Source organism: Rhodotorula paludigena (assembly GCF_050403205.1).
Source record: "Rhodotorula paludigena JCM10292 DNA, Rt_paludigena_JCM10292v1_ctg27, whole genome shotgun sequence".
Lineage (NCBI taxonomy): Eukaryota > Fungi > Basidiomycota > Microbotryomycetes > Sporidiobolales > Sporidiobolaceae > Rhodotorula > Rhodotorula paludigena.
The window spans coordinates 1-21,850 of record NW_027481431.1 but is presented as its reverse complement, the minus strand read 5'-3'; the positions used below and the strand labels follow the sequence as shown (position 1 = coordinate 21,850).

At 65.0% G+C, this 21,850-nt stretch overlaps 6 protein-coding genes across 6 annotated transcripts; 4 read left to right on the top strand and 2 right to left on the bottom strand.

The window, feature by feature from the left end:
• Window positions 1–29: 29 nt before the first annotated feature.
• Window positions 30–3,995, top strand: JCM10292_006961 (uncharacterized protein; the record flags this gene model as incomplete). The annotated part of the gene is made up of 7 exons (XM_076649690.1): window positions 30–1,154; window positions 1,216–1,407; window positions 1,482–2,522; window positions 2,582–3,115; window positions 3,173–3,584; window positions 3,645–3,717; window positions 3,779–3,995. 7 exons carry the CDS (start codon window positions 30–32, stop codon window positions 3,993–3,995), a joined length of 3,594 nt encoding a protein of 1,197 aa, XP_076504680.1.
• Window positions 3,996–5,149: 1,154 nt separating this feature from the next.
• TAF9 (chromatin modification protein) lies at window positions 5,150–6,091 on the top strand (the record flags this gene model as incomplete). Its single annotated transcript, XM_076649689.1, has 3 exons — window positions 5,150–5,285; window positions 5,385–5,533; window positions 5,600–6,091. The coding sequence occupies 3 exons, from the start codon at window positions 5,150–5,152 to the stop codon at window positions 6,089–6,091; spliced, it is 777 nt and encodes a 258-aa protein (XP_076504679.1).
• A 288-nt stretch (window positions 6,092–6,379) lies between these two features.
• On the bottom strand, window positions 6,380–9,605 carry JCM10292_006959 (uncharacterized protein; the record flags this gene model as incomplete). The annotated part of the gene is made up of 7 exons (XM_076649688.1): window positions 6,380–6,789; window positions 6,874–7,328; window positions 7,396–7,626; window positions 7,687–8,225; window positions 8,285–8,341; window positions 8,427–8,651; window positions 8,724–9,605. 7 exons carry the CDS (start codon window positions 9,603–9,605, stop codon window positions 6,380–6,382), a joined length of 2,799 nt encoding a protein of 932 aa, XP_076504678.1.
• A 379-nt stretch (window positions 9,606–9,984) lies between these two features.
• On the top strand, window positions 9,985–12,278 carry JCM10292_006958 (uncharacterized protein; the record flags this gene model as incomplete). The annotated part of the gene is made up of 8 exons (XM_076649687.1): window positions 9,985–9,998; window positions 10,072–10,244; window positions 10,301–10,390; window positions 10,452–10,584; window positions 10,646–10,699; window positions 10,762–10,900; window positions 10,962–11,167; window positions 11,237–12,278. 8 exons carry the CDS (start codon window positions 9,985–9,987, stop codon window positions 12,276–12,278), a joined length of 1,851 nt encoding a protein of 616 aa, XP_076504677.1.
• A 240-nt stretch (window positions 12,279–12,518) lies between these two features.
• Window positions 12,519–14,947, bottom strand: JCM10292_006957 (Zn(II)2Cys6 transcription factor; the record flags this gene model as incomplete). The annotated part of the gene is made up of 7 exons (XM_076649686.1): window positions 12,519–12,995; window positions 13,064–13,481; window positions 13,552–13,628; window positions 13,689–13,883; window positions 13,944–14,065; window positions 14,124–14,816; window positions 14,887–14,947. 7 exons carry the CDS (start codon window positions 14,945–14,947, stop codon window positions 12,519–12,521), a joined length of 2,043 nt encoding a protein of 680 aa, XP_076504676.1.
• A 545-nt stretch (window positions 14,948–15,492) lies between these two features.
• Window positions 15,493–21,645, top strand: JCM10292_006956 (uncharacterized protein; the record flags this gene model as incomplete). The annotated part of the gene is made up of 29 exons (XM_076649685.1): window positions 15,493–15,660; window positions 15,727–15,936; window positions 16,000–16,111; window positions 16,166–16,226; window positions 16,284–16,653; window positions 16,709–16,746; window positions 16,805–17,003; window positions 17,066–17,397; window positions 17,458–17,519; window positions 17,580–17,686; window positions 17,742–17,942; window positions 17,998–18,144; window positions 18,199–18,282; window positions 18,354–18,545; window positions 18,611–18,621; window positions 18,681–18,917; window positions 18,975–19,042; window positions 19,102–19,776; window positions 19,832–20,002; window positions 20,066–20,142; window positions 20,198–20,251; window positions 20,315–20,431; window positions 20,496–20,619; window positions 20,683–20,730; window positions 20,792–20,920; window positions 20,997–21,118; window positions 21,194–21,320; window positions 21,409–21,506; window positions 21,589–21,645. The coding sequence occupies 29 exons, from the start codon at window positions 15,493–15,495 to the stop codon at window positions 21,643–21,645; spliced, it is 4,398 nt and encodes a 1,465-aa protein (XP_076504675.1).
• Window positions 21,646–21,850: the final 205 nt, after the last annotated feature.

The window sequence follows — 21,850 nt, the reverse complement described above, 5'->3', positions numbered from 1 at the left end:
CGTCATCAGCAGTCGAAGCGGGCGCTGCCATGCCGCCCAAGCAGTACCAGCGTCCGAAGAACCCCCCTCGCGTGCAGACGAGCGACGCCGTCCCGCCGCACCGCTCAACCTCGCCCTCTCCCGCCCCCGCTCCCGTTGTCCCCGTCCTTCCCTCCGCGCTCCCCGTCACGCCCGACCGCAGCGCAGGGGCCAGGAGCACCTCGCCGTCGCCGTCGGCGCAGAGTAGCGGGAGCCGCTCGAACCGCAAGCCCGTCCCGACCTATTCGGCCGAGGACATGAACGCTGCAAGCGTCCCGTCGGGCGAGCAGTCGCGCGGGATGAACCCGAACCCGTTCGCAGCGGCAAACGCGCTCATCGCTCAGCGCGAGCAGGAGGCCGCAGCGGCGGCTGCAAGCAGCGGTCGTCCTTCGAGCGACCAGCCGCGCACCCCGCCGCGCCCCTCCACTCGTCCACCTCCGCTGCGTGTCGGCGGCGGCGGCGGGCTCGACGACATGATCTCGCCCACCAACCCGGGCGATCGCGGCCGCGGCGGCAGCACTTCGCCGACCTCGTCTCCGCCCGCCTCGCACCAGACTCACCAGAGCGGGCGCGAGCGCAGCACGTCGCGCGGCCCGCCCGTCCCGACGCCGCAGGACGAGGACGACATTGCGACGCTCAACTTCAACCGGCGCCCGTCGCAGTTTGACCCGCTCGCGCCGTCGTTCCACCAGGCGCACGGCGGGTCGAGCACGGGCTCTCGCTCGCTTACGAGCGGTTTCGCGCCGCTCCCGCCCGTTTCGCCCGTGCGCGGAGGCGGCCACCACCGGCAGCGGTCGAGCCACACGCGGCAGCCGAGCATCTCGCTCTCGTCCCCGTCCGCCTCGCCGCTCCCTTCGCCAGGCTTCACGGCCTCATCCGCTCCCGGATCAAGCCGCAGCACCGACTCGGGCGGCGCAGGGGCGACCTACGGCCCGCACGCCCTCCCGCCGACCGAGTCGCGCAAGATCCTCCCGCTGCAGCCCGCGCGCACGCGTGCGCCCATTGAGGCGTTCGCGAGTGTGGAGATGCTCCAGGGACAGAGGGAGCACCAGGACCGCACGCGCGGAACGGAGGTATTTGGGCCTGGGGGCAGGTACGAGGGGCGGGCGAGCATCAGTGCAGAGGGCGGTATCCCGGTGCGTCATACTCTCCCATCTCGCACGTAAAGCTCAACATACTGATGCATGAATCTCGCAGCCCTACGCCCGCCGGCAGGACCCGCTCGCAAACGTGCACGCTGCGCGCAACCCGGGTCTCGTCGCGACGCAGCAGCAGAACTACGGCGCGCCCAGCCTGCCGCCTATCGAGATGGACGTCATGAGCATCGCGAGCCAGCTGCGAGACTACGACAAGGCGCGCAGGGGGAGCGAGGACGTGAGGGGTGGCGATGTGAGTTGCTCGCCCTCCCTTCCCCTCCCTTCTGAGCGCGAACTGACTCCCTGACCTTGTCGTGCTTTTCATAGCTCTCGCGCCGCTTCAGCGAGGTCTCGTCCGGCGAGGACGAATCGCCGCCGTCGATTGCTAGCGGTTTGCGCACGCTCAACCCGAACTTCTCGTTCCCATCGCGTAGCACTACGTCGTTCAAGTCGACAGGCGACTCGTCCTCGTCGAGCAGCGCGCCGCCGTACGAGCCGCCTTCGGCGTTCGACGACGATTCGACGCACTCGTACCCGCCTGACCTGAAGAAGATCTTTGGCTTCAAGCGCAAGGACGGCGACACGGATGTGAGCAAGGCGGGCGGCTGGCGCACCGAGCACCTCGGCGCCTCGGACAAAGCCTTCGCTATGCAGCGTCCGTCGATCGTCGCCCTCCCGGTCTACCCTGCGCCGGGCGGCACGCTCGGGCGGAGCTTCAAGACGCGCGCAAAGCGGTGGGGCACCAAGGCAGCCTACCTGACCGTGCTCCTCGCGTGCGCGTCGAGCTGGCTCTACCTGTGGTTCCGCCTCGACGCGATGCGCCAGGTCGAGCGCAAGCGGCCTGGCATCTTTGTCGGCGGGTGGTGCTACCTCGCGCTCGAGCTCGTCGTCGCCCTCATGACGACGGTGCACTCGCTGTGGGTCGTCTTCACGTACCGCTCGCGCTCGGCCGAGCCCAAGATGCGTCTCCGCGGCGACAACAACCTTCCATCGGTCGACGTCTTTATCGTCTCGTCCGGCCAGGCGGACCAGACTGTCTTTGACTGCGCCGTCGCCGCCGCGTCGATGGACTACCCGCCGCACCGCTACCGCGTCATGGTGCTTGACCCGCTCGCGTCGTCGAACCTTGAGCGCGAGCTCGCGCGCCACGCCAAGGCGCAGGCGACGCCGCACTTGACGTACCACAAGCGCGAGCTCGGCGGGCCGGGCGGCGCGCGCGAGGAGAAGAAGGCGCAGCTTCGCGGTCGCGAGAGTAGGGGCACCGAGAACACGGCGACCAAGGCCAATTCGATCAACTTTGGCATGGTCGAGGCGTCCTCGTTCGGCATCAAGGGTCCGGCGGAATTCATCGCCGTTTTCGACGCCGATGTGCGTTTCATCTCCTGCAGCAATCTTCCTCTCCGCCTGACTGACCCCTCCGTTCACAGATGATTCCCGAGCGCAACTACCTGCGTGCCGTCCTCCCGCACATTCTCGGCGAGAACAAGGTCGGCCTCGTCAAGACCCGCCACGGCTTCATCAACCTCCCGCATCGCCTCAATCAGCCGACCGCGACGCTCCTCACAGCGTCCGAGACGCCAGCCGACACACGCTCGGGCTTCCTCCTTCGTCGCGCCGCGCTCACCGAGATTGGCGGCTTCCCTGCCGACTCGTGGATCCACGACGGCCAGTGCGAGGCGCTCCTGCAAGGCCGCGGCTACCGCGTGCAGCAGGTCGACGAGGTTCTCCAGTGGGGCATGGCCAAGCCGACGTACACGGCTCAGGTAAATGCCATGATGGTCAACCGCCTCGGCCCGCTCCGCACCGCGCACCGACTTGGGTGGTTCGTCCGCGGCGACAAGACTCGCCTGATGCCCTTCGTGTCGCGCATGAGGGCAATCGGGCGCGCGCTGCTGCCCATCTTCAGTGTGCTCGTCGTCGTCCTCGGCTTCGTCTATCCTTTCATGTTCTCTTTTGGAGGCGTGCGTCTTCAGACCTCCGTCATCCGAACTTCCGAGCTGATCACCCTTGCGGCACAGATCCTCGTCTTGACGCCGAATCTTTCGAACCTGAACCGCCTCCTCCAGATGACGCTCGTCATGATCCTCCTCCACAAGCTGCACGAGGCGCTCTGGTGCTGGTCGACTGGCCTCCCTTCCCCTCGCCGCGCCTTCCAGGCGTGGTGCTTCGCCGCGCCTTACCAGGGCATTGCGCTCCTGCGGCTCATCCTCCCGCGCCGCCTCGGCGGCTACAAGCAGCGCACCTCGGATCTCGACATCAACCCCGTCATCTCGCACCCGTCGCGCGACCCGTGGCACAAGCGTGCTGTCTGGTTCATCATCGACCCGCTCGTTGGTACGGCGATTGCCTTCACTGGCGCGCTCGGCGTCGCCATCTGGCGCATCGTCAAAGACTACGAGCACGGGACCATCGATGAGCACCAGACTGCCTGTGCGCTCCTTCCTCCTTCTCTCCTCTGTCTTCTTAACTGAATCGACCCTTCGCCTGCAGTGACGATCCTTCTCACCATTGCGTGGCCGACGCTGCTCTGGACCGAGTTCCTCTTCGCCTCGATGGTTCCCTTGTGCGTCCAGTCCTGCTTCGTCTTCCCGCTTGCTCCGGCTGACTTTCCCGCCCTCGTACAGCGTCTGCCTTCTCTTCCCTTCGCGCCTCCTCACCGAGCCGCGCGAGTCGTTCCTCATCCGCGACCACTACTCGCACGTCGCGCGCCCGAAGCACCACTTCAAGACGGCGCCGCCGTTCAAGGTGCACCGCCTGCCCGAGTTCCTCACCGGCACCGTCGTCGTGTCGTGGGCCATCGTGTGCGTGTGCGTCGCCAAGCTCACCGATGTGCTGGCGTGAGCGCCAAAAGCTGGTCTCGTTGGATTCGATAGATACCCTCGTTTTCCTCTATTCTGTCCCGATGTGGCCATGCTCTCGTGCCATTGTAGCCCTACCTCGTCCATGCGGGCGTAGTCTGTAGCTCTTCGCTCTACCATCAACTAGTTTCCTTCCCTCTGTCCTGCATCTTGCGGCGGTCTTCGCTCAGCTGCCTCTGCATTTGTTGCGGACCTCTCGCGGTGGGCTAGACCGAGAGGGGAGACGCTTCGTGTTATTACTAAGCCTACTAGACGGAAGAGAAACTCGTACCTAGACCGAGAGGGGAGACGCTTGAGGGAAAGAAGCGTCTCCGGCCTCCGGCTAAGGCAAAGCTATTCACCGAATAGGAAGCTATACAAAAGGGGTCGCCGAATAGGCGTAGACTATCTTAAGCAAACCTAAGCAACCTATCCGCCTCTCCACAACAGCATTCCTTCGTGCGCTCGCCATGAAAGACTTGCTTCCGTGAGCGCTTGAAGAGCTGCGACGTCAGGCAGCGTTTTGCGATAGTGCGCATTCCGCGAGCGCTACAGGCGCGGAAGCACCAAATCGCAACAGCTCAATGTACCTGCAGTCCGCCCTCGTGGCGCGAGTCGGGCCAATGTGTGAGCAGTGCCTGGTGTCGTCTGCCAGGGTGCTAGAGGACGTCTTCTGCCCGTTCGCGCGTCGCGACGGCGAGACGCATGGGGCAGTGTCTGCGGGAGGATGCGAAGGCCAGGGAGGCGGCACAAGCGGAAGCAGCAGTCTGAATCCGAGCACGAGGAAGGTTACAGAATTCATGCAGTCAGAGGCCACATCGCAGGGCACCGCGACCACCTCGAGTCCTCCACCGGCCGTGAAGATGAGGGAGCGACCCGAGCATGCAGCACGAAGCAGTCGTGGGAGAGAGCAGCTGTCAGCCCAAGCCCCGTGAGCAAACAACTCCTGAGATCTCGACGAGTCCGGCGCCGTCTCGAGGGAGAAGGGAGAACGGCTCGAGGGCAAGAAGCGACTCCCAGGTTGACGAGGAGCAACTCCCGCCCACGGCGCAGATCGACTCGCTTGAACGCCAAACAGACTCGTACGACTGCATCACCCTCTACAACACTCAGTGCGACCCTCCCACTGCCCTCACTCGCCGCGTCGCCTCGTCATCAATGGCGCCCGCAACTCGCTCCGATCCTGCGCCCGTCCTCCCGCGCGATGCCCGCCTGGTCGCCCTGATCCTCGCTGCTGCCGGTGCAGAAGACTGCGAGGAGGGCGTCGTCCGCATGCTCGTCGAGTTCGCCCACCGTGAGTGCCGTTCCCTCTCCCCCGCTTGCTCTCGCCGCTGTATCAGCACGACGAGAGCTGTGGGTACTGGCGTCCGTACTGACAAGCTCGAATTGGCAGGCTACACGAGCGACATCCTCTCCGACTCGCTCATGTACGCTGAACACGCGCGGGCAGGTGCATCCTCGTCGGCAGCCCTCACTCCCTCCCTCGACGATATCCGCCTCGCAGTCCAAGCACGAACAGAGGGCGCACAAGTGCCGAAAGAGGTGCGACCCCTAGCCGATCCCGCTCCAAGACCAGGTCGATGCTGACCGCGCTCTTCCCTCGCGCAGTTCCTCCTCCAACTCGCAACCACCGTCAACTCTGTCCCGCTCCCTCCCGTCCCCGAAGTCTACGGCATCCGCCTCCCTCCCCCCGCACAGCGGCTCACCGCGCCCAACTTCACGCTCGTCCCGCGCTCTGCGGCGCCGCCCCCACACGAGCAGCAGCCAGCGGCTCCGGCGCCCAACGCAGACCTCGGCGGTGCGATTCTCGGCACGGGCTCGCTCGCCGACTTTGGGCTTGAAGGCGCGTTCGACCTGCCGGGGCTCGGCGGGGCGGACCTCGGCGGTAGCGGGGGAGGGATGGGTGGGACAGAGGGCGGGAGCGGCGCCGAGCCGGGGACGGCAGAAGGGAGCGAGAGCGGCGGCGGGCTCTTTGGCGACGACGACGAAGAAGACGAGGACGACGAGGAGATGGAGGACGTCACCAATGGGCTGCCTGGGACAAACGGGGCCGGAGGGGGCGTCAAGCGGAAAGCGGAGGACGACGAGGAGTACGACTGAGTGGAACGAGCTTCCTCTCTATTCCTCTCCTCACGAGCGCCTGCGAGAGTGACGACATTCTATGCACATTGCCGCGTGTACGAGGCGGGAGAACTGACGACATAAAAGACGATAAAGAGCAGCAGGTGGGAGGGCACAGAGTGTCTGCGGAATCGGGAGAGGGCGACATCACCGGCACTGCAGTGTGTGCGCCCAGAGATACAGCGTGGGGAGTGTGGGGGAGAGGAGACAGCGAACGAGCGATACAAGTCAGTGGGACGAGGCGGCAGAAGCGACACGAGCGAGACTCTAGAGTACCTCCCAGCGGGCATCGCTGATGCCGAGCAGGCGGCGGAACAGCTCGTCGCGCCTCCCGACGTGCGAAAAGCCCATCGTGTCGCCCTCGACGGCCTCCTCGTGCGGCTTGTCGCCCTCGCCGAGCCCGCCGTGCGCCTTTTCGGCAAAGCGCAAAGTCTGGTCCTTGAAGCGCAGGTCGAGGCCCATGCCCTCGAGGTTGATCGACGCGGCCCACCCGAGCACCGAGCGCCCGATCCACACGCCGCGCTTCTTGAGCTCGACGAGGTCCGCGATCGGGCGCTCGAACGTCGGGTGCGAGAAGCCGGCCTTGAGCGGGACAAATGCGATCGTCGACTCGGCGACCGACGGCGAGTGCTTGACGATGAGGTGGCCCGAAGCTCCGTTGAACTTGGCGGGGAAGGCTGTGAGCGAAAACGAAGGCGAGAGCAAGGTAAGCGTTGCGAAAACGAGGACCCAGCACTGGACCCGACAGGAGCGACACTCACAGTGCGGTGTCATGTCGTCCTTGGCCCTCGAATGGTACAGCAGGCGGTCAATCTTGTTGCCGACCTTCTGCTTGGTCGTCGAGCCCTCGACGTGCACGTCGCCGCGGAAGACAGCCGCCTTCTTGGCGACCTTTTTAAACGCGCCGACAATCTTGCTTTTGCCGTGCGCCGCCGCCTTGTCCTTGACGCCCAGCGACGACGACTCGTCGTCGCCCGACGTCGTCGACGAGTTGGCGAGCGCGCCCGCCTCGACAGAGTGCTTGTCGCCCGAGTCGGCCGAGTAGCCGTCGGCGCCCATCTCGTCGGCGTCGAACCCGCCCGACTGCACCGCCTCGCGCATGTGCTGCGCCGTCGGCGGCGCGGGCGGGAGCGGGAACGGCGTGTGGTGGCGCTCGGCGACGCGCACGATGTGCAGGACGACCTGAGCGTTGGTCGGGACCTTGGAGAAGAGGGTGCTGCGGGTGCAATATGCGTGTGAGTCTTCATCGGAAAGACAACGAGATCGGGGAAAGCGCTACGCACTTGCGAAGGTCGATGCGGTCCTGCCAGTCGGGCACCTTCTCCCGCAGGAGCGCGAACCCGCGCCACAGGAGCGGCTGGCCGAAGAAGGCGATGCCGAACGCAAAGCTGGCGACGAGGGTCCACACCTTGGCGGGGACGATGGCGAAGACGAGTGCGATGGGGACGAGGACCTGCGTCGCGAGCTTCTCGCGCGCCTTGTAGGGCGGGTACGGCTTGGGCGGGTGCAGCGCGCTGCGTGAGACATGTCAGCTCGAAGGACGACATATAAACACCGCGAAGAGAGGGACGCACTTGGCAAAGACCTCCATGATGTCGGCAAAGTTGCCGAGGCCGTCCTGGAGCTGCTTGGCGGCCTTTCCAATCGTGGCGTCGCGCTTGATCTTTGCCTCCTTGGCCTTCTGCCTCGCGCGCTTCTTGTCGCTGAGCTTCTTCTCCTTGAGCTCCTTGTCGGCCGCGGCGCCGAGGCCCTCGTTCTGCGCGACGTCGTGCAGCTCCTGCTCCTCGTCGTCGAGCTCGTCATCGTCGTCGTCGTCCGGGTCCGAGTCGACGTGCACCTTGCGCCCGACTTCGGCGTTGCCCTGCCGCCCGCCGGCCTTGCCGCCGACGACGACGCGCGCGCCGAACCGCTGCACGAGGTTGGTAAACTCCCACGCCTGCTCCTCGATCTGCTCGGCGCGCGAGCGGTGCTCGACCGGGTGCCCGACACCCGCGATCATCGACTCGTCGCCCTTTTGGTTCGTCGGGTCCGTTGCAGAGGGAGGGTGGCCGGGAGGAGGCGGCACGGGCGGGAAGAGGTACTTGCGCGAAGGCGGGTACGCGGCGAGCGTGGCCTGCACGGAGTGACTGATGAGTCGGCTGGGAATGGGGTAGAAACGGGACAGAAACGCACGAGGAGGAGGAAGAACGCCGGGAGGACCATGCGAAGCGCCGCGCAGACGAAGTAGGCCTGTGCAACGCGCGCGAAGCACACATCAGTTGCAGTCTTCGAGAAAGGCCAAGCTCTCCTGAACATGCGGGAAGCGCCAACTCACGGTGCACCACACGGCGGTCCGCCTGCGGTTCTCGGGCGCCCAGCTCATGAGGCGCATGAGCTCTCGCGCGCCATAGATGCCCCACACGCCCGCGGTCGCGTACACGCGCATCAGGTTCGACTTGAGCGTGTCCGGGTTGAACGGGACGGCCGGGAGCGTAGAGGGGCGCAGGTCGGGCTCGCCCCGGGGGAGCTTGGTCGGCGGCGTGAGCGTGTGCGAGACTTGCTGCGGGCGCGTATGAGCCGGAGCGTCAGTTTGGAGATCACGAGACTTCCAACAGGGCAATGAGGAGCGCACGACGTCGAAGCGGCGGATCATGGTCCACAGCTGGTCGTCCTCGTAGCCGGGAATGATGGTGCCTTTTGGCTCTTCGCCATACAGCTGTCGCTTGTCGGCCTTTTGCTTCTCGACCTGGGCATTGACGAGGTGGTCGGGCGCGTCCTGGAGGGCGGCGGCCTGATGCACGGGGTGCACGTCCGACCCGAGCGGGAGGACGTGGTCCGAGTCGGTGTCGGTTGCCGGGTGCGTCGCGAGGTGCGACTGGGCCGACGGCACGATCGGCTTGCTCGTCGGCGGCGGGACCGTGTCGACCTGGGCGACGGCGGGCGTCTCGCTGCCGGACGTTTGCGCCGTCGGAGCGCGCACGACGGCGGGCTCGGCCACGGCGGGCTCGTGCACCTCGGCGGCGGGAGCGGGAGCGGGAGCGGGTGCAGCCGTGTCGACTACAGCAACCTCGGCAGGCTGCTGGACGGGCGCGGCCTCGGTAGCCGGGCGAGGGGCAGCATCGTTGCTCGTGACGCTGGCGGCAGCGGGCGGGGCGGGGTCGGCAGCGGGGGCCGGGGCCTGGTCGCCCGGCGGCAGAGCGGTCGAGACTTTGGCGGTGTCGACGGCGGTGGGGTGGTCGTGGTCGACGGTGGCCTTGGGAGGAGGGGACGGGGCGGAGGCAGTGGATTGCGTCGATGCGGTGGCAGGTTCGGGGTGCGCCTGGGCTGGTGCGGGTGCGTCTACGAGCTCGACGGGAGTCTCTACGCTGGACTGAGCAGGCGCAGGCTCGGCAGGAGCTGGGGTCGCGGCGGGGGGCGAGTCTGGCGGGGTGTCGGGCAGAGCGTCGTGGGTGGACCCGAGTTTCGAGTAGTCGATGGGCGGGGCGCGGGGCTGCTCGGGGGTGTCGGAGTCCATCTCGGCGCTGCTGTAGAGAGCAGTCGAGTGGAGAGCGCAGGAGCGAGAGCCCGAACGCTCGAGGATGCGCGCGAGTTGCGAAGGCCGAAACGTCATTCCGCGAGCACCGCAGCAACCCCTCGCCGCCTTCTCGCGCTGTGGGACAGGCAGTGCAGTCGAGTGCAGCTACTGTGAGAGCACACGCGGCTCCACACTGCCCATCCATCGCCCGCTGGCTGCGCTGCTTGCTGCAACTCCCAGCGCCCTGCTCGGCGCCTCGCTCGATCACTTCGTGCTTCATCAGTGTCTCACTCAGCCGGCAGCCGGCTCCTCGCACTCGCGCTGCTGCTCTCTTGGCGAGGTTGCTGCTCTGCTCGAGACTCGCACTCGCAACGCACGCATGGCCAGTGCAAAGTGCGCCCCTGCCCGCTACACGACCCTTGCTTTACTCCCGCCAAGCTGACCTCGTCGAGAGCACACCGCACAGCTGCCTGCCGACCCCGACAGCAACCTCGAGCACACACTACACCCTCTCAGCCGCCGCACAGCTCCCCACCGCCTCGATTGCCGCACAGGACGCGTTCGTCACGCGCAACGGCTCGCGCCTCGTCCTCGCGGAGCACGACTTTAAGGCCGTCGGGCCCAACATCTACTGGCTCGGTCCGTTTGTGCTCGACTCGAGAGAGTCACTTTGAGCTCACGCGGACGACTTGCAGGGCTGGACGAGAATGTAGGTCCGGGCCCGTCCTACCCGAGCAAGGGCCGCGTCCTCGAGGCCATGGCCATCGCTTCTGCCATGGGCGCCAGTGCGTGATCCTCAGCTGCTGTCACGAGGCTAAATGCTCAACCCGCACACTGTACCCTCAGCGACGATCCGCTCGCAGTCTCTGGGCATCTCGGTCGGGACGGGCTTGTCGGTCGAGAATGCGCTCGGCGTGTTCAAGCCCGACGGCGACCCGGCCTGGGACGCTATCGACTTTGCCGTCTTTGCTGCGCGCAGGTGCGCAGACGGGGATTGACTGTGTTCCGACGCCTTCGAGCTGACTCGCTGCGCCCTGCAGGTACGGCTTGCGCGTGATTCTCCCGCTGACGGACCAGTACGACTACTACCACGGGTGCGTGCCGAGTCGCAGTGGAACCTGGTCGAAAATCCGTGGCCTGACGCACCTGACTGCAGCGGTATTCCGACATTCCTGCGCTGGCGCAACCTGTCGTCGATCGACTTCTCCCCCTTCTACGACCTCTCCTCCCAGACCTACTCGGACTTCACCCTTTATATCCGGACCCTCCTCAACCATACCTCGCCCTACACCAATGTACGCCCCCTCCCACTCTTGGTCCAGCGTGCCATCCGCGCTCACCTCCGCTCCCTCGAAGCTCACCCTCGCGCAAGACCCCACCGTCCTCGCCTTCGAGACAGGCAACGAGCTCTCGGGCTGGACGGGGCGGGACTACCCTCCGCCCGTCGAGTGGACGACGGCGATCGCGCAGCTGCTCAAAGAGCTCGCGCCGCAGACGCTCGTGCTCAGCGGGACGTACGGCGTGCGCGAGGCCGAGCTGCACATCGACGAGGTCGACATGTAGTGCGTCGAGCCTGCTTTGTCTCTCCGCGCTTCACGACTTCTTTTGACCGTCCAAACCCCCTCGCACAGCTCCGACCACTTCTACCCGCCCTCGCTGCACCGCCTCTCGCGCTCGTCCTCCCGCGCCGCCTCCGCGCAGAAACCGTTCCTCGTCGGGGAGTACGACTGGACGAACCGGTACTACCTCTCGTGGCGCTGGGCGTGGTTCATCCTCGTCCTCCCGGCCCTCCTCACCGCGCTCCTGTACGCCGCGACGCCGGGGAGGTGGTGGCCCGTCCGGACGACCGTGCGGGGGTTGCTGACGTGCGGAGGGTGCCGGTGCGGCCGAGCGAGGAGGAGGATGCGCCGAGGAGCGAAAGAGGCGGGCGAGCGCGAAGCGCAAGGCGAAGCGCGACCCGCTTCGGTGGGTTCGAGCACAGCGATGTATCCGCCTGTGCCCGCACGGGGTGTTGAGGAGCATCCTACGCTCGAAGAGGCAGACGCAGACAAGTCGCTGTACCACACGGCCGAAGAGTCGTCGGCTTCGCTGCCCATCCTCGGCGCCGTACCTTCCACCGACTCGACTCGACCCTCTCCCGCGCCCCGGCGGCTAAGCCCCGCCTCTGCGTGGCTCTCGCGCCCGTTCAACCTGTACCGCGTGCACCTCTCGGTCCTCTTCTTCGTCGTCCTCGTCCCCCTCCTCGCGCCGCTCCTGCACACCTACCTCCCCTCGTCCTTCCCGTCCTTTTTCTCGCGCCTCTCGGCCCTCGAGCGCGCCCCGCCGCCGGACACGCACACCCACGCCGCCGCCGCCTCCGTGGGCGACTTGTACTGGTCCCTCTTCGGGCGCGACGACGCGTGCTGCGCGTTCGTCGAGCATGCAGACGGGTTCACGCTGCACTACCCGTCTGCACCCGGGCCCGGGTCCGACTCGGCGGCGGCGGGGCGCGGGAGCGGCGATGCGGTTGCACGGCTGACGAGGCATGCGTGGGGGGTTCGAGGCGAGAGGCCGTACTGGCTCGCAGAGGGGAAGAGCATAGACGATGTCAAGGTGTGGAGGGATCTTCCGGTCGTCGCCTGCCCGCAGGACGGGCTGAGACTGTCGAACGGGACTGTGGTTGGAGGGGCGTAGGGTGGCGGAGTGGAAGTGTCTGGTGAGACGAGTCCTGATTGAGCTGCGGGTGAGCGAAGTGAGTGAAGCCGCACGTCCTCTCTTCGTGCCGAAGAAAGCGCAGAGGCGCTGTCTTCATGTCGCATTGATGCGGCGACCTCTCTCGTCGGACCTCTCCGGCATGTCGCCCAGTTGGGTCAAGAGAGCGGGCGAGAAGCACGGAATGGTGGTCACAACAAAGTCTACGAAAGGGGACAGCCTCTACAGGAACGCAATGTGCAGCTTCTCCTCCTCGAGCACCGTCCTCCAGTCCCTCAACCACCCCTTCTCGCCCTGCACCTCCCACACGCGCTCGAGCGCCGCCACGTCGTCGCTCCACCCTTTCGCGGGCCCGCACGCGCGCAGGCCGCGCAGGCACACCTCGCGTTCCGAGGGCAGGAGGGCGCACGTGCCGGCGAGGAAAAACGGGACGGCGCGGTGCACGGGCGAGAAGAAGCGGTCCATCGTCTCGGACGTCGGCGGCGGCGCGGCGGGCGACGTCGCGGACGGCGTCGTCGTCGTCGGTGGCGTCGCGAGCGCGGCCGGCGAGTCGCTGCCTGGTGCGAGGCGCGAGGTCGACTGCTCGTACTGCACGAGCGAGCGCGCGCCGAGCTGGAGGATCTGCTGGAGCGAGGCAAGGATGACCTTGGAGAGCGGGCCGTGGAGGTAGACGGCTTGGTACAGGTAGATGATCGCGGCCTGCGGCGGGTTCGGTCAGGAACAGTTGGCGGCAGGGAGCCACGAGCAGACGGGGGCATGAAACGCACGTGGCGCCACATTTCCGAGTTGGTGAGCGTCTCCATGTAACATGCGCTGTCCGCAAGCTCCTGCGCGGTCGGCGTCGGAAGATGCCATGCTCGGATGGCCTTCTCGATTGCCGTCGCCTTGGCCTTGACGACCTCGTCCGGCAACGCGTCCATCTCGGCGCTGAGATTCGAAGTTGCGGCAAAGCAGAGCATGAGCCCGACGGGCAAGCCGACCAAGCTTGGCAGCGGCGAGACAAAGTCGGTTACCGAGTCGACGAGCATGCCCGGCGTGTCGACGGATGGCTCGCCGGGCAGGCGCGTGAAGGCGAAGAGGGTGCGCTTCTTCGGGACGGTGATAGTGCGCACACAATCGCTCCAGGCGTACATTGAAAGCAAGACTCGGTCGTAGCTGTCGAGCTTGACGACGTCGAGGAGGGGTCTGCGATGGTGAGCAGGGTGAGCTCGTTTTGCTGTGTTGTTCGCGCGTCACAGGATCAGATGCAACTCACCGAGGACCCAGCTCTTCCACGAAAGTGTCGCCTAATCGCCGCAGAACCGTAGAGGCTGCAGCGCCGACCTGGAAGAACTATCGGGACCACGGGCGTGTCAACGGGCGCCACAAGCTGCAAAGGACTCTCTGAAGTACCTGGTGCTCGTGCAGATCGAGGAAAGCAAGCATTTTGGCGCCGAGCGGGATGGGCTGCGACTGGAGGTTGTCGATGGCGCGGTGGAAATAGCCGTCGGATTTCTTGCGCAGGCACTCTTCCTCAGCATCGTTGTCTGGGCGCACTGCCGCCTCGGCGTGGACTTGCTGCTGCGCGCGCATCCGGTAGATCATGCACTGGGTAGAGTACATTTGTCAACGAGACTTGACTCGCCGCGGCTAGAGAGCGTAACGCACGACAGCCATGGCTGCGTTCCGGTTTAGCTCGCTTGACACGACAGCACGCGAGGCACTCTGAACAATCAGGTCGCGCAGAGGCTTTGCAAGAGCGCAGAGATACGAGTCGTTAAGCACATTGTCTGTGGAAAGGCGAGTCAGTGATGCTTTCGCGCTGTACAGCGAGTACGACACACGTACAGGTCGGGTCCATGTAGCCCTCCGTGTCCTCCAGATCAAGCCCGCCGCCGTCGACGACCTGGCCTGCGGTGGACGGCCCGGCGGCGGGTGAATCGAATCCTGGCAAAGGATACGGGACGGCGGGGTCAAGCGCATTATCCCAGCCGGCAAGCTCGACGTCGAGGGTCTGGAAGAAATCGTCGATGCCCTCCATTCCGGCCGAGAGACCCGTGGGCGGCGGAAGCGGATTGCTGGTGTTATTTCCGTTGGCGAAGTTCACGCTGAAGGGGTAGAGGGACGAGAGAGACGAGGTGCCTGTTGCGTACAACGAAGCGTCGGAGCTCGACGAGAGTGGCTGGATGCCAAAGTTCACCGTTGCGGCTGGCATGGGAGAGGCAGGAGGAGCGGCGAGAAACGAGAAGGTTACGGCTGGCGGAGCCGACGACGACGCAGTCGGTACCCCGAACGCTGCGCTTGCAGCGGTCGTTGGTATGGGGTGGATAGAAGCAGTCGTCGTCGCCTCCAGTCGCAACGCTCCTTCGGCGGGAGTAGGTTGTTTCGACCCGGCACGCCCGCCGCGCTCGTAAGGCCGCACAGGCTGGGTTGTGCCTGGAGCGGGCCACTGGCACGACCACGCGCCCTGGATGCACCGCTGACACGCGCCATTGTGCGCGTCAGAGTGCGTCTCGTCGCACTTCTTGCGCCGCTGCCGGCCTGGGCGAAGTTCGGGATGAGCGGGGTCAGCGGGTCGCGCGAACCGCGACGGCGACAGAGCGAGGCGCACATGTGAGGCAGCCCTGCTTCGATCTGCGCTTGCCCGGTCCTGGCAGAGGCTCTGGCGGCATAGCTGCGTGTGCGACGAGCGGGACCACCGGCGACGCTCTCCTCCTCATCGCTTCGGCGCTGATCGCTGCTTCCTTCGCGTCTGCTCTAGCTGAGAAGGTACTTCCGCAGCCACCCGGTAAGGCTGGGTGCGCGAGCCAGTCTCAGCTGACAAGCGCTCACAGCTTCGTCTGTGCAACGAATCATCAGCAACTCCGCTCGTTCCCTGCTTCCTAAGGCTTCTGCGCGACTGAAGCCGTCTCAGAATGCATTGCAATGCCTACAGCAGGTCTGCAGAGTGCGAGTTGCTGCAGTGCGGGCTCTCACGCGACAGTCGACGGCTGGCGCTTCGCGCGTGTCGGCGCCGGCGTCTTCCCTTCGCGCGCGCCCAGCCCCGCCCATGCTCGCCTCGGGCTGCGCTCCCCGCTTGCCGCTGAGCCGCCATCGCGCTCGGCCAGGCGAGCACCGCGTCTCTCGTACTCCTCCCAACTCACAGAGGACAAGCTGTCGGGCACTCAAGCTTGCACAGCAAGAGCTCACCTTCGCGCTTGCCGCCCTTGACAACTCTATGCCGGTGCTCTACCCTCCCGTAGGCCGCGTGCCGTCGAGCTTGGCGGCGAGCGACATGGCGCAGGCGATGAGCGACGCAGACAGCGTCTCGCCGACGCCGACGATGAGCGAGGGAACCGCTCCGCCCGCCGGGGTCGACGTCGAGAAGGCCATGTCCGACTACGAGGTTCGTCTGATTCCGCTGCTGCTCAATGCTGCGTCGAGTCGCTTGCTCACGCCGAATCGAGTGCAGACCCTGCGGCGGTCCCTGTCACGAACGCGCAAGAATCAGCCTTCAGACCCGCCTTCAGATCTCGAGAAGCAGGACCCGTCTTCCTCCTCCTTCGACCTCCTCGCCTACTTGCGCGCCGAGGACAGCGATGCCGAAGCTGCGGGATTCAAGCGCAAGGCTCTTGGCGTCGCGTGGGATCACCTGCAGGTCGTCGGCGAGGGTGGTGAGAAGGTTCGCCCTCACTTCGTGCCACCCACACGAAAGAGTCGTAGTGACGAATCCTTTTTGCCACAGATGTTTATCTACACGTTCCTCGACGCGTGCCGCGACTTCTTCGCTTTGCCCTACAACGTCGTACGACAAATTGCAGGTCTCGACAAGGCGACTCCTCGCAATCTCCTTCACGGTGTGTTGGGTACCCCAGCTTACTGTCGTCAATCGCTGACGTCGCCCTCTGCAGATTTCAGCGGCTGCCTCGTACCCGGCGAGATGTGCTTGGTGCTCGGGAGACCTGGGTCCGGGTGCGTCGAGCCGGCTTCGCGCTCATTCTGCTGGAGCTGACTCCTCGCGCCTGTCAGCTGCACCACATTCCTCAAGACGATCGCAAATCAGCGCAGCGGCTACATGGCAGTGAACGGCAAGGTCTCGTACGGCGGTATCCCCGCTGCCGTCATGGCGAAGCGGTACCGCGGCGAGGTCGTCTACAACCAGGAGGACGACGTGCATGCTGCAACGCTCACGGTCGCCCAGACGCTCGCGTTCGCGCTCAAGCTCAAAGTGCCGGGCAAGCTCCCGCCTGGCAAGACGGCTGCCGACGCGAGGCAGGAAATTCGCGAGGTCCTCCTCCGCATGCTCGGCATCTCGCATACGAAGGACACCAAGGTCGGCTCGGCGTTTGAGCGCGGTGTCTCGGGGGGCGAGCGCAAGCGTGTCTCGATCGCAGAAATGGTGAGTGTGGCTGTCGTCTCGCGCGGTCCCAGTCGCTGACAATACCTTCCTGCAGATGGCCACTCGTGCCACCGTCACGTCCTGGGACAACTCGTGCGTTTTGTTGAAGGCGGGTCGTTGTGCGCTGCTGACACGATCTACGGGGCTACAGGACCCGCGGCCTCGACGCTTCCACTGCGCTCGACTACGCCAAGGCCCTCCGCGTCTTGACCAATGTGCACCAGATGGCGACGTTTGTCTCGCTGTATCAGGCGGGAGAGGGCATCTATGAGCAATTCGACAAGGTGCTTGTCATTGACGAGGGGCGCCAGGTCTACTTCGGTCCGGCACGAGAGGCGCGGCAGTACATGGTCGGTTTCGACACTCGCATTGTAGCTTCTCCACGGCATGAAGCTGATGCCGTTCCCCGCAGGTCTCGCTTGGCTACGCCGACCTCCCGCGCCAGACGACTGCCGACTACCTGACCGGCTGCACCGACCCGAACGAGCGCAAGCTCGCCAAGGACCGCACGCTCGACGATGTGCCTTCAACGTCGGAGGCGCTCGAGGCGGCGTTCAGGAACTCGGAAATCCACGCGCGCATGGTCGCCGAGCGCGACGCGTACGTCGCCAAGAGCGAAGAAGACGAGAAGGAACGGCGGGACTTTGAGGAGGCGGTCGCGACCGAGAAGCACAAGGGTGTGCGCAAGAAGAGCGTCTACACGGCATCGTTCCCGGCGCAGGTCTGGGCGCTCGCAGCGAGGCAGTGAGTCTTGCGACAGTCTCGGTACGCGACGCGAACTCACCCTTTCGTGCGTGCCTGCAGACTTCGCCTCAGGCTGCAGAACCACGCCGACCTCATCTTCCTTTTCTCGTCGAACATCATCAGTGAGCTGGCTGTACAAAACCATCTCAGAGCCCATCTCCTAACTTTTGCCCTCAACGCAGTCTCCCTCATCATTGGCTCGGTCTTCTACCAGCTTCCGCAAACAGCTGCAGGCGCGTTCCGCAGGGGTGGTGGCATCTTCCTCGGCGTCATCTTTAACGGGTTCCAGGTGCGAGCGACTCGCCGTCTCCGGGTCTTCGGTCGCTCACCTTGTGCTGCTGCAGGCGTTCACCGAATTGCCGTCTCAAATGACGGGGCGACCAATCACCTGGAAGCACAAGTCCTTCGCCTTATACCGGCCGGCTGCGACTACTGTCGCGGCGCAACTCGCCGACGTCCCGATCAACATGGCGGCGATCTTTGTCTTTGCACTCGTTCTCTACTTCATGATGGGTCTCGTCTACGACGCCGGTGCTTTCTTCACGGTACGTGCAACAAAGCATGATCCGAAGCGCCATCTTTAAGCTGACCCGCACACAGTACTACCTGATCGTGGCGACGACCTTCTTCACCACGTCCGCCTGGTTCCGTCTGTTTGGAACGCTGTGCCGCAACTACGACCAAGCGAACCGTTATGTCTCGGCGATCGTCACGTTCTTCGAGCTCTACAGCGGCTACCTCATCCCCGTGCGTTGTCCCGCCCGCTACCTCGTCCGAAGCGACTCACACTTCGCTGTACAGATCTACGCTCAGAAACGCTGGCTCTTTTGGATCTCGTACCTCTCGCCGTTCCAGTACGGCTACGCGGCTGCACTCGCGAACGAGGTGCGTCGCCATCGCTCTCCCCTCTCTTCCCTGCGATCGCGCAGTTCTGACTCGCCCTCCCTCTCCCTCAGTTCAAGCGCCTCAACCTCACCTGCGACGGCGACTACATCTTCCCCAACTCGCTCGACGGCGAACTGCCGCAGTATCCGACGACGCTCGGCGACAATCAGGTCTGCACGCTCGCGGGTGCAACTCCTGGATCAAACATTATTCCCGGGCGCGATTACATTTCTGCTGCGTATGGCTACGAAGTCAGCGAGCAGGTACGTCTGCGATTATCTGGGGCAAGTCAATCGTGAGCGAGGCTAACCCGCTTCCCTGACCGCAGTGGCGGAATTGGTACGAAGAACACTCGCCTTCCGATAATATTCACCCAACTGACTCGCGGCCCCTCGCAGGGGTATCCTCGTCGCCATGTTTGCCGGCATCCTCATCATCCAAGCTATCTGCGCAGAGGTCATCCCCGACGGCAACTCGATCCCGCAGGTCGACGTCTTTCAGCACGAGAACAAGGAGCGTAAGGAGCTCAACGAGAAGCTGCAGAAGAACAAGGCCGCCTACCGCAAGGGCGAGATGGAGCAGGACCTTTCGGGCTTGATCCAGACGCGCAAGCCCTTCACTTGGGAAGATATCACGTGCGTTTCCGCTAGCTCGCGCTGGTTCTTGACGGCTTACTGACTTTGCGCCCACAGATACACGGTGCCTGTACCGGGTGGCAAGCGCCAGTTGCTCGACCACGTCTTCGGCTATGTGCGCCCTGGTGCGCTTGCTGCATCTGCCCTTTCTTCCTTCTCAACTGACGTTTAAGAACCCTGTCAGGCGAGCTCACCGCGCTCATGGGTGCGTCTGGCGCCGGCAAGACGACCCTACTCGACGTCCTTGCAGACCGCAAGACCATCGGTGTCATCGGCGGCGACCGTCTTGTTGCCGGTCGACCCTGCGGTCCTGAATTTCAGCGCGGCACCGCCTACGTCGAGCAGCAGGACGTCCACGAATGGACGGCGACCGTACGCGAAGCGCTACGCTTCTCAGCCTACCTCCGCCAGCCTGCCCACATCTCGAAGGCCGAAAAGGACGCCTACGTCGAGGAAGTCATCCAGCTTCTCGAACTCGAGGACAAGGCCGACGCGATGATCGGCAATCCAGGTTTTGGCCTCGACGTCGAGGCGCGCAAGCGCGTCACCATCGGTGTTGAGCTCGCTGCCAAGCCGCAGCTCCTGCTCTTCCTCGACGAGCCGACGTCGGGACTCGACGGCCAGTCGGCCTACAACATCGTGCGCTTCCTGCGCAAGCTCGCCGCAGCGGGCCAGGCTATCCTCGTCACGATCCACCAGCCCAACGCTCTCCTCTTCGAGAACTTTGACCGCCTCCTCCTGCTCAAGAAGGGTGGCCGCTGCGTCTACTTTGGTGACATTGGCAAGGACTCGCATGTTCTTCGCGACTACCTCGCCCGGAACGGTGCTGCGTGCCCGGATGATGCCAACCCTGCCGAATGTGAGCGTTTCGCACTCGGTTCACGGAGCGGGACTGACCTTGCCTCGCCCGTCAGTCATGCTCGAGGCCATTGGCGCCGGCTCAAGCAAGCAGTACGGCGACAAGGACTGGGCCGACATTTGGCTCGACTCGACGGAGTTTGCCGAGACGAAGCGCACGATCGAGCAGCTCAAGCAGGAGGGCCTCGCCATGCCCGACGACACAGACCCGTCGCTCAAGAGGACCTGTGCGTCCTGCGCTGTCTTCCTCTTTCTGTCTGACTGCTCACACTTCTGCGTCGCAACTCCAGACTCGCTCGGCTTCTGGCAGCAGCTGGCGATCGTTACTCGTCGCACGCTCACTTCGTTCTACCGCTCGGCGGACTACGTGCGTCTACGCTCTCCTAGCCACTTTCATGTCAGTGCTTATGCCCTTCCTGCAGGGTTGGACCCGCTTCTTCAACCATGGCGCGCTCGGCTTGACGATCGGTCTCACAGTGCGTTTCGTCTCGCTCGGTCGATAGCGCCTACTTTTCTGACGCAAGGTCATGTGCGCACAGTACTTGCAACTCGGCAACTCGCAGCAAGACATGCAGTACCGCCTCTTCGCCCTATTCTACCTCGTTACGCTCCCGGCCATCCTGATCGCTCAAATCGAGCCGCTGTTCCTGCACAATGTCCGTCCTGCTTTATGCGTCACGCTGCGCCGTGCTGGAGCTGATTTCCGTCTCCACGTCGCAGCGCGCCATCTTCGTGCGCGAGTCGTCGTCCAAGATGTACTCGCCCGCCGTCTTTGGCTTGACGCAGCTCATCGCCGAGATGCCGTACTCGGTCATCTGCGCCGTCCTCTTCTACCTCGTCTTCTGTGCGTGCGCGCTACTCGCTGCTTGCCAACGCCGCCTTCTCACTTTGTTACGCTAATCTGCAGACTTCCCGATCGGCCTGAACTACTCGTCGGACCGCGCAGGCTACCACTGTGCGTCTCGTACACAAGCTTCGGTGCTCCGACCCACTGACCTTTTCCCGCATCGCTGCAGTCGCCTTTGTGCTCCTGCTCGAGATATACTCGGTCACGCTCGGACAGATGTTTGCTGCGCTCTCGCCGACCGAGTACATCGCCGAGCAGATGGTCCCCTTTGCGCTCGTCATCTTCTGTCTCTTCTGCGGTGCGTGCTGCACCTGCTCACCGCTCGCTCTGCCTGGGACTCTGCGCTGACGAAAAGAGGGGGCGGTACCTCGCAGGCGTGACGGTCCCGCCCAACGACATGATCGGGTTCTGGCGCACGTGGATGCTCCCGCTCAACCCGTTCACCTGGGTCGTCGAGGGTACGCTCGTCAACGAGCTGCACCAGCTCGAGGTTGTCGTGCGTTCCACCCTTCCTTCTCTCTCGTGCCCCAATGGTGAGAAGCGGACTGACCCGGCGAGAGTGCACCCGTAGTGCAACGACCGCGAGCTGCGCGTGTTCAACCCGCCGAGCGGACAAACGTGCCAAGAGTGGGCCGGCGCGTTCGTCGACGCGTCGACAGGGTACCTGACCAACCCCTCTGCGACCTCCGCCTGCGAGTGTGCGTCTCTCCGTCCCTCTCCTCCTCGCTTCTTCGCGTCGCACCGAGACCGAGAACTGACGCGGCTTTCGTTCTGGATGGCGCGCAGATTGCGAGTACGCGAACGGCGACGAGTTTGCTGCGACGTACAACTGGTACTGGGAGCACCGCGGGCGCGACATCGGCATCTTCCTGTGCTACGTCGTCGTGCGTCTCTCTGCCGTTTTCTCCCTCTCCCGCGCCTCGCCTCGGCCGGTTCTCGTCGCTGACATGTCTGCGGACGGCGCAGTTCAACGCACTGGTCACGGTCGCGGCATCGCGCTTCCTCCGCTACGCCAAGCGGTAGATGGGGGGGGGGGGGGGGGCGGGGGGGGGGGGGGGGGGGGGGGGGGGGGGGGGGGGGGGGGGGGGGGGGGCCCGTGGGGGGGGGGGGGGGGGGGGGGGGGGTTGTGGGGGGGCGAGGCAAGCGGCGTAGTAAGAGAGGGAGCGCCAGATGCGGCGGACACAGACAACTCGTCGGCGAGGAGCTCGTCGAAGGCGTTGTGAGGGCG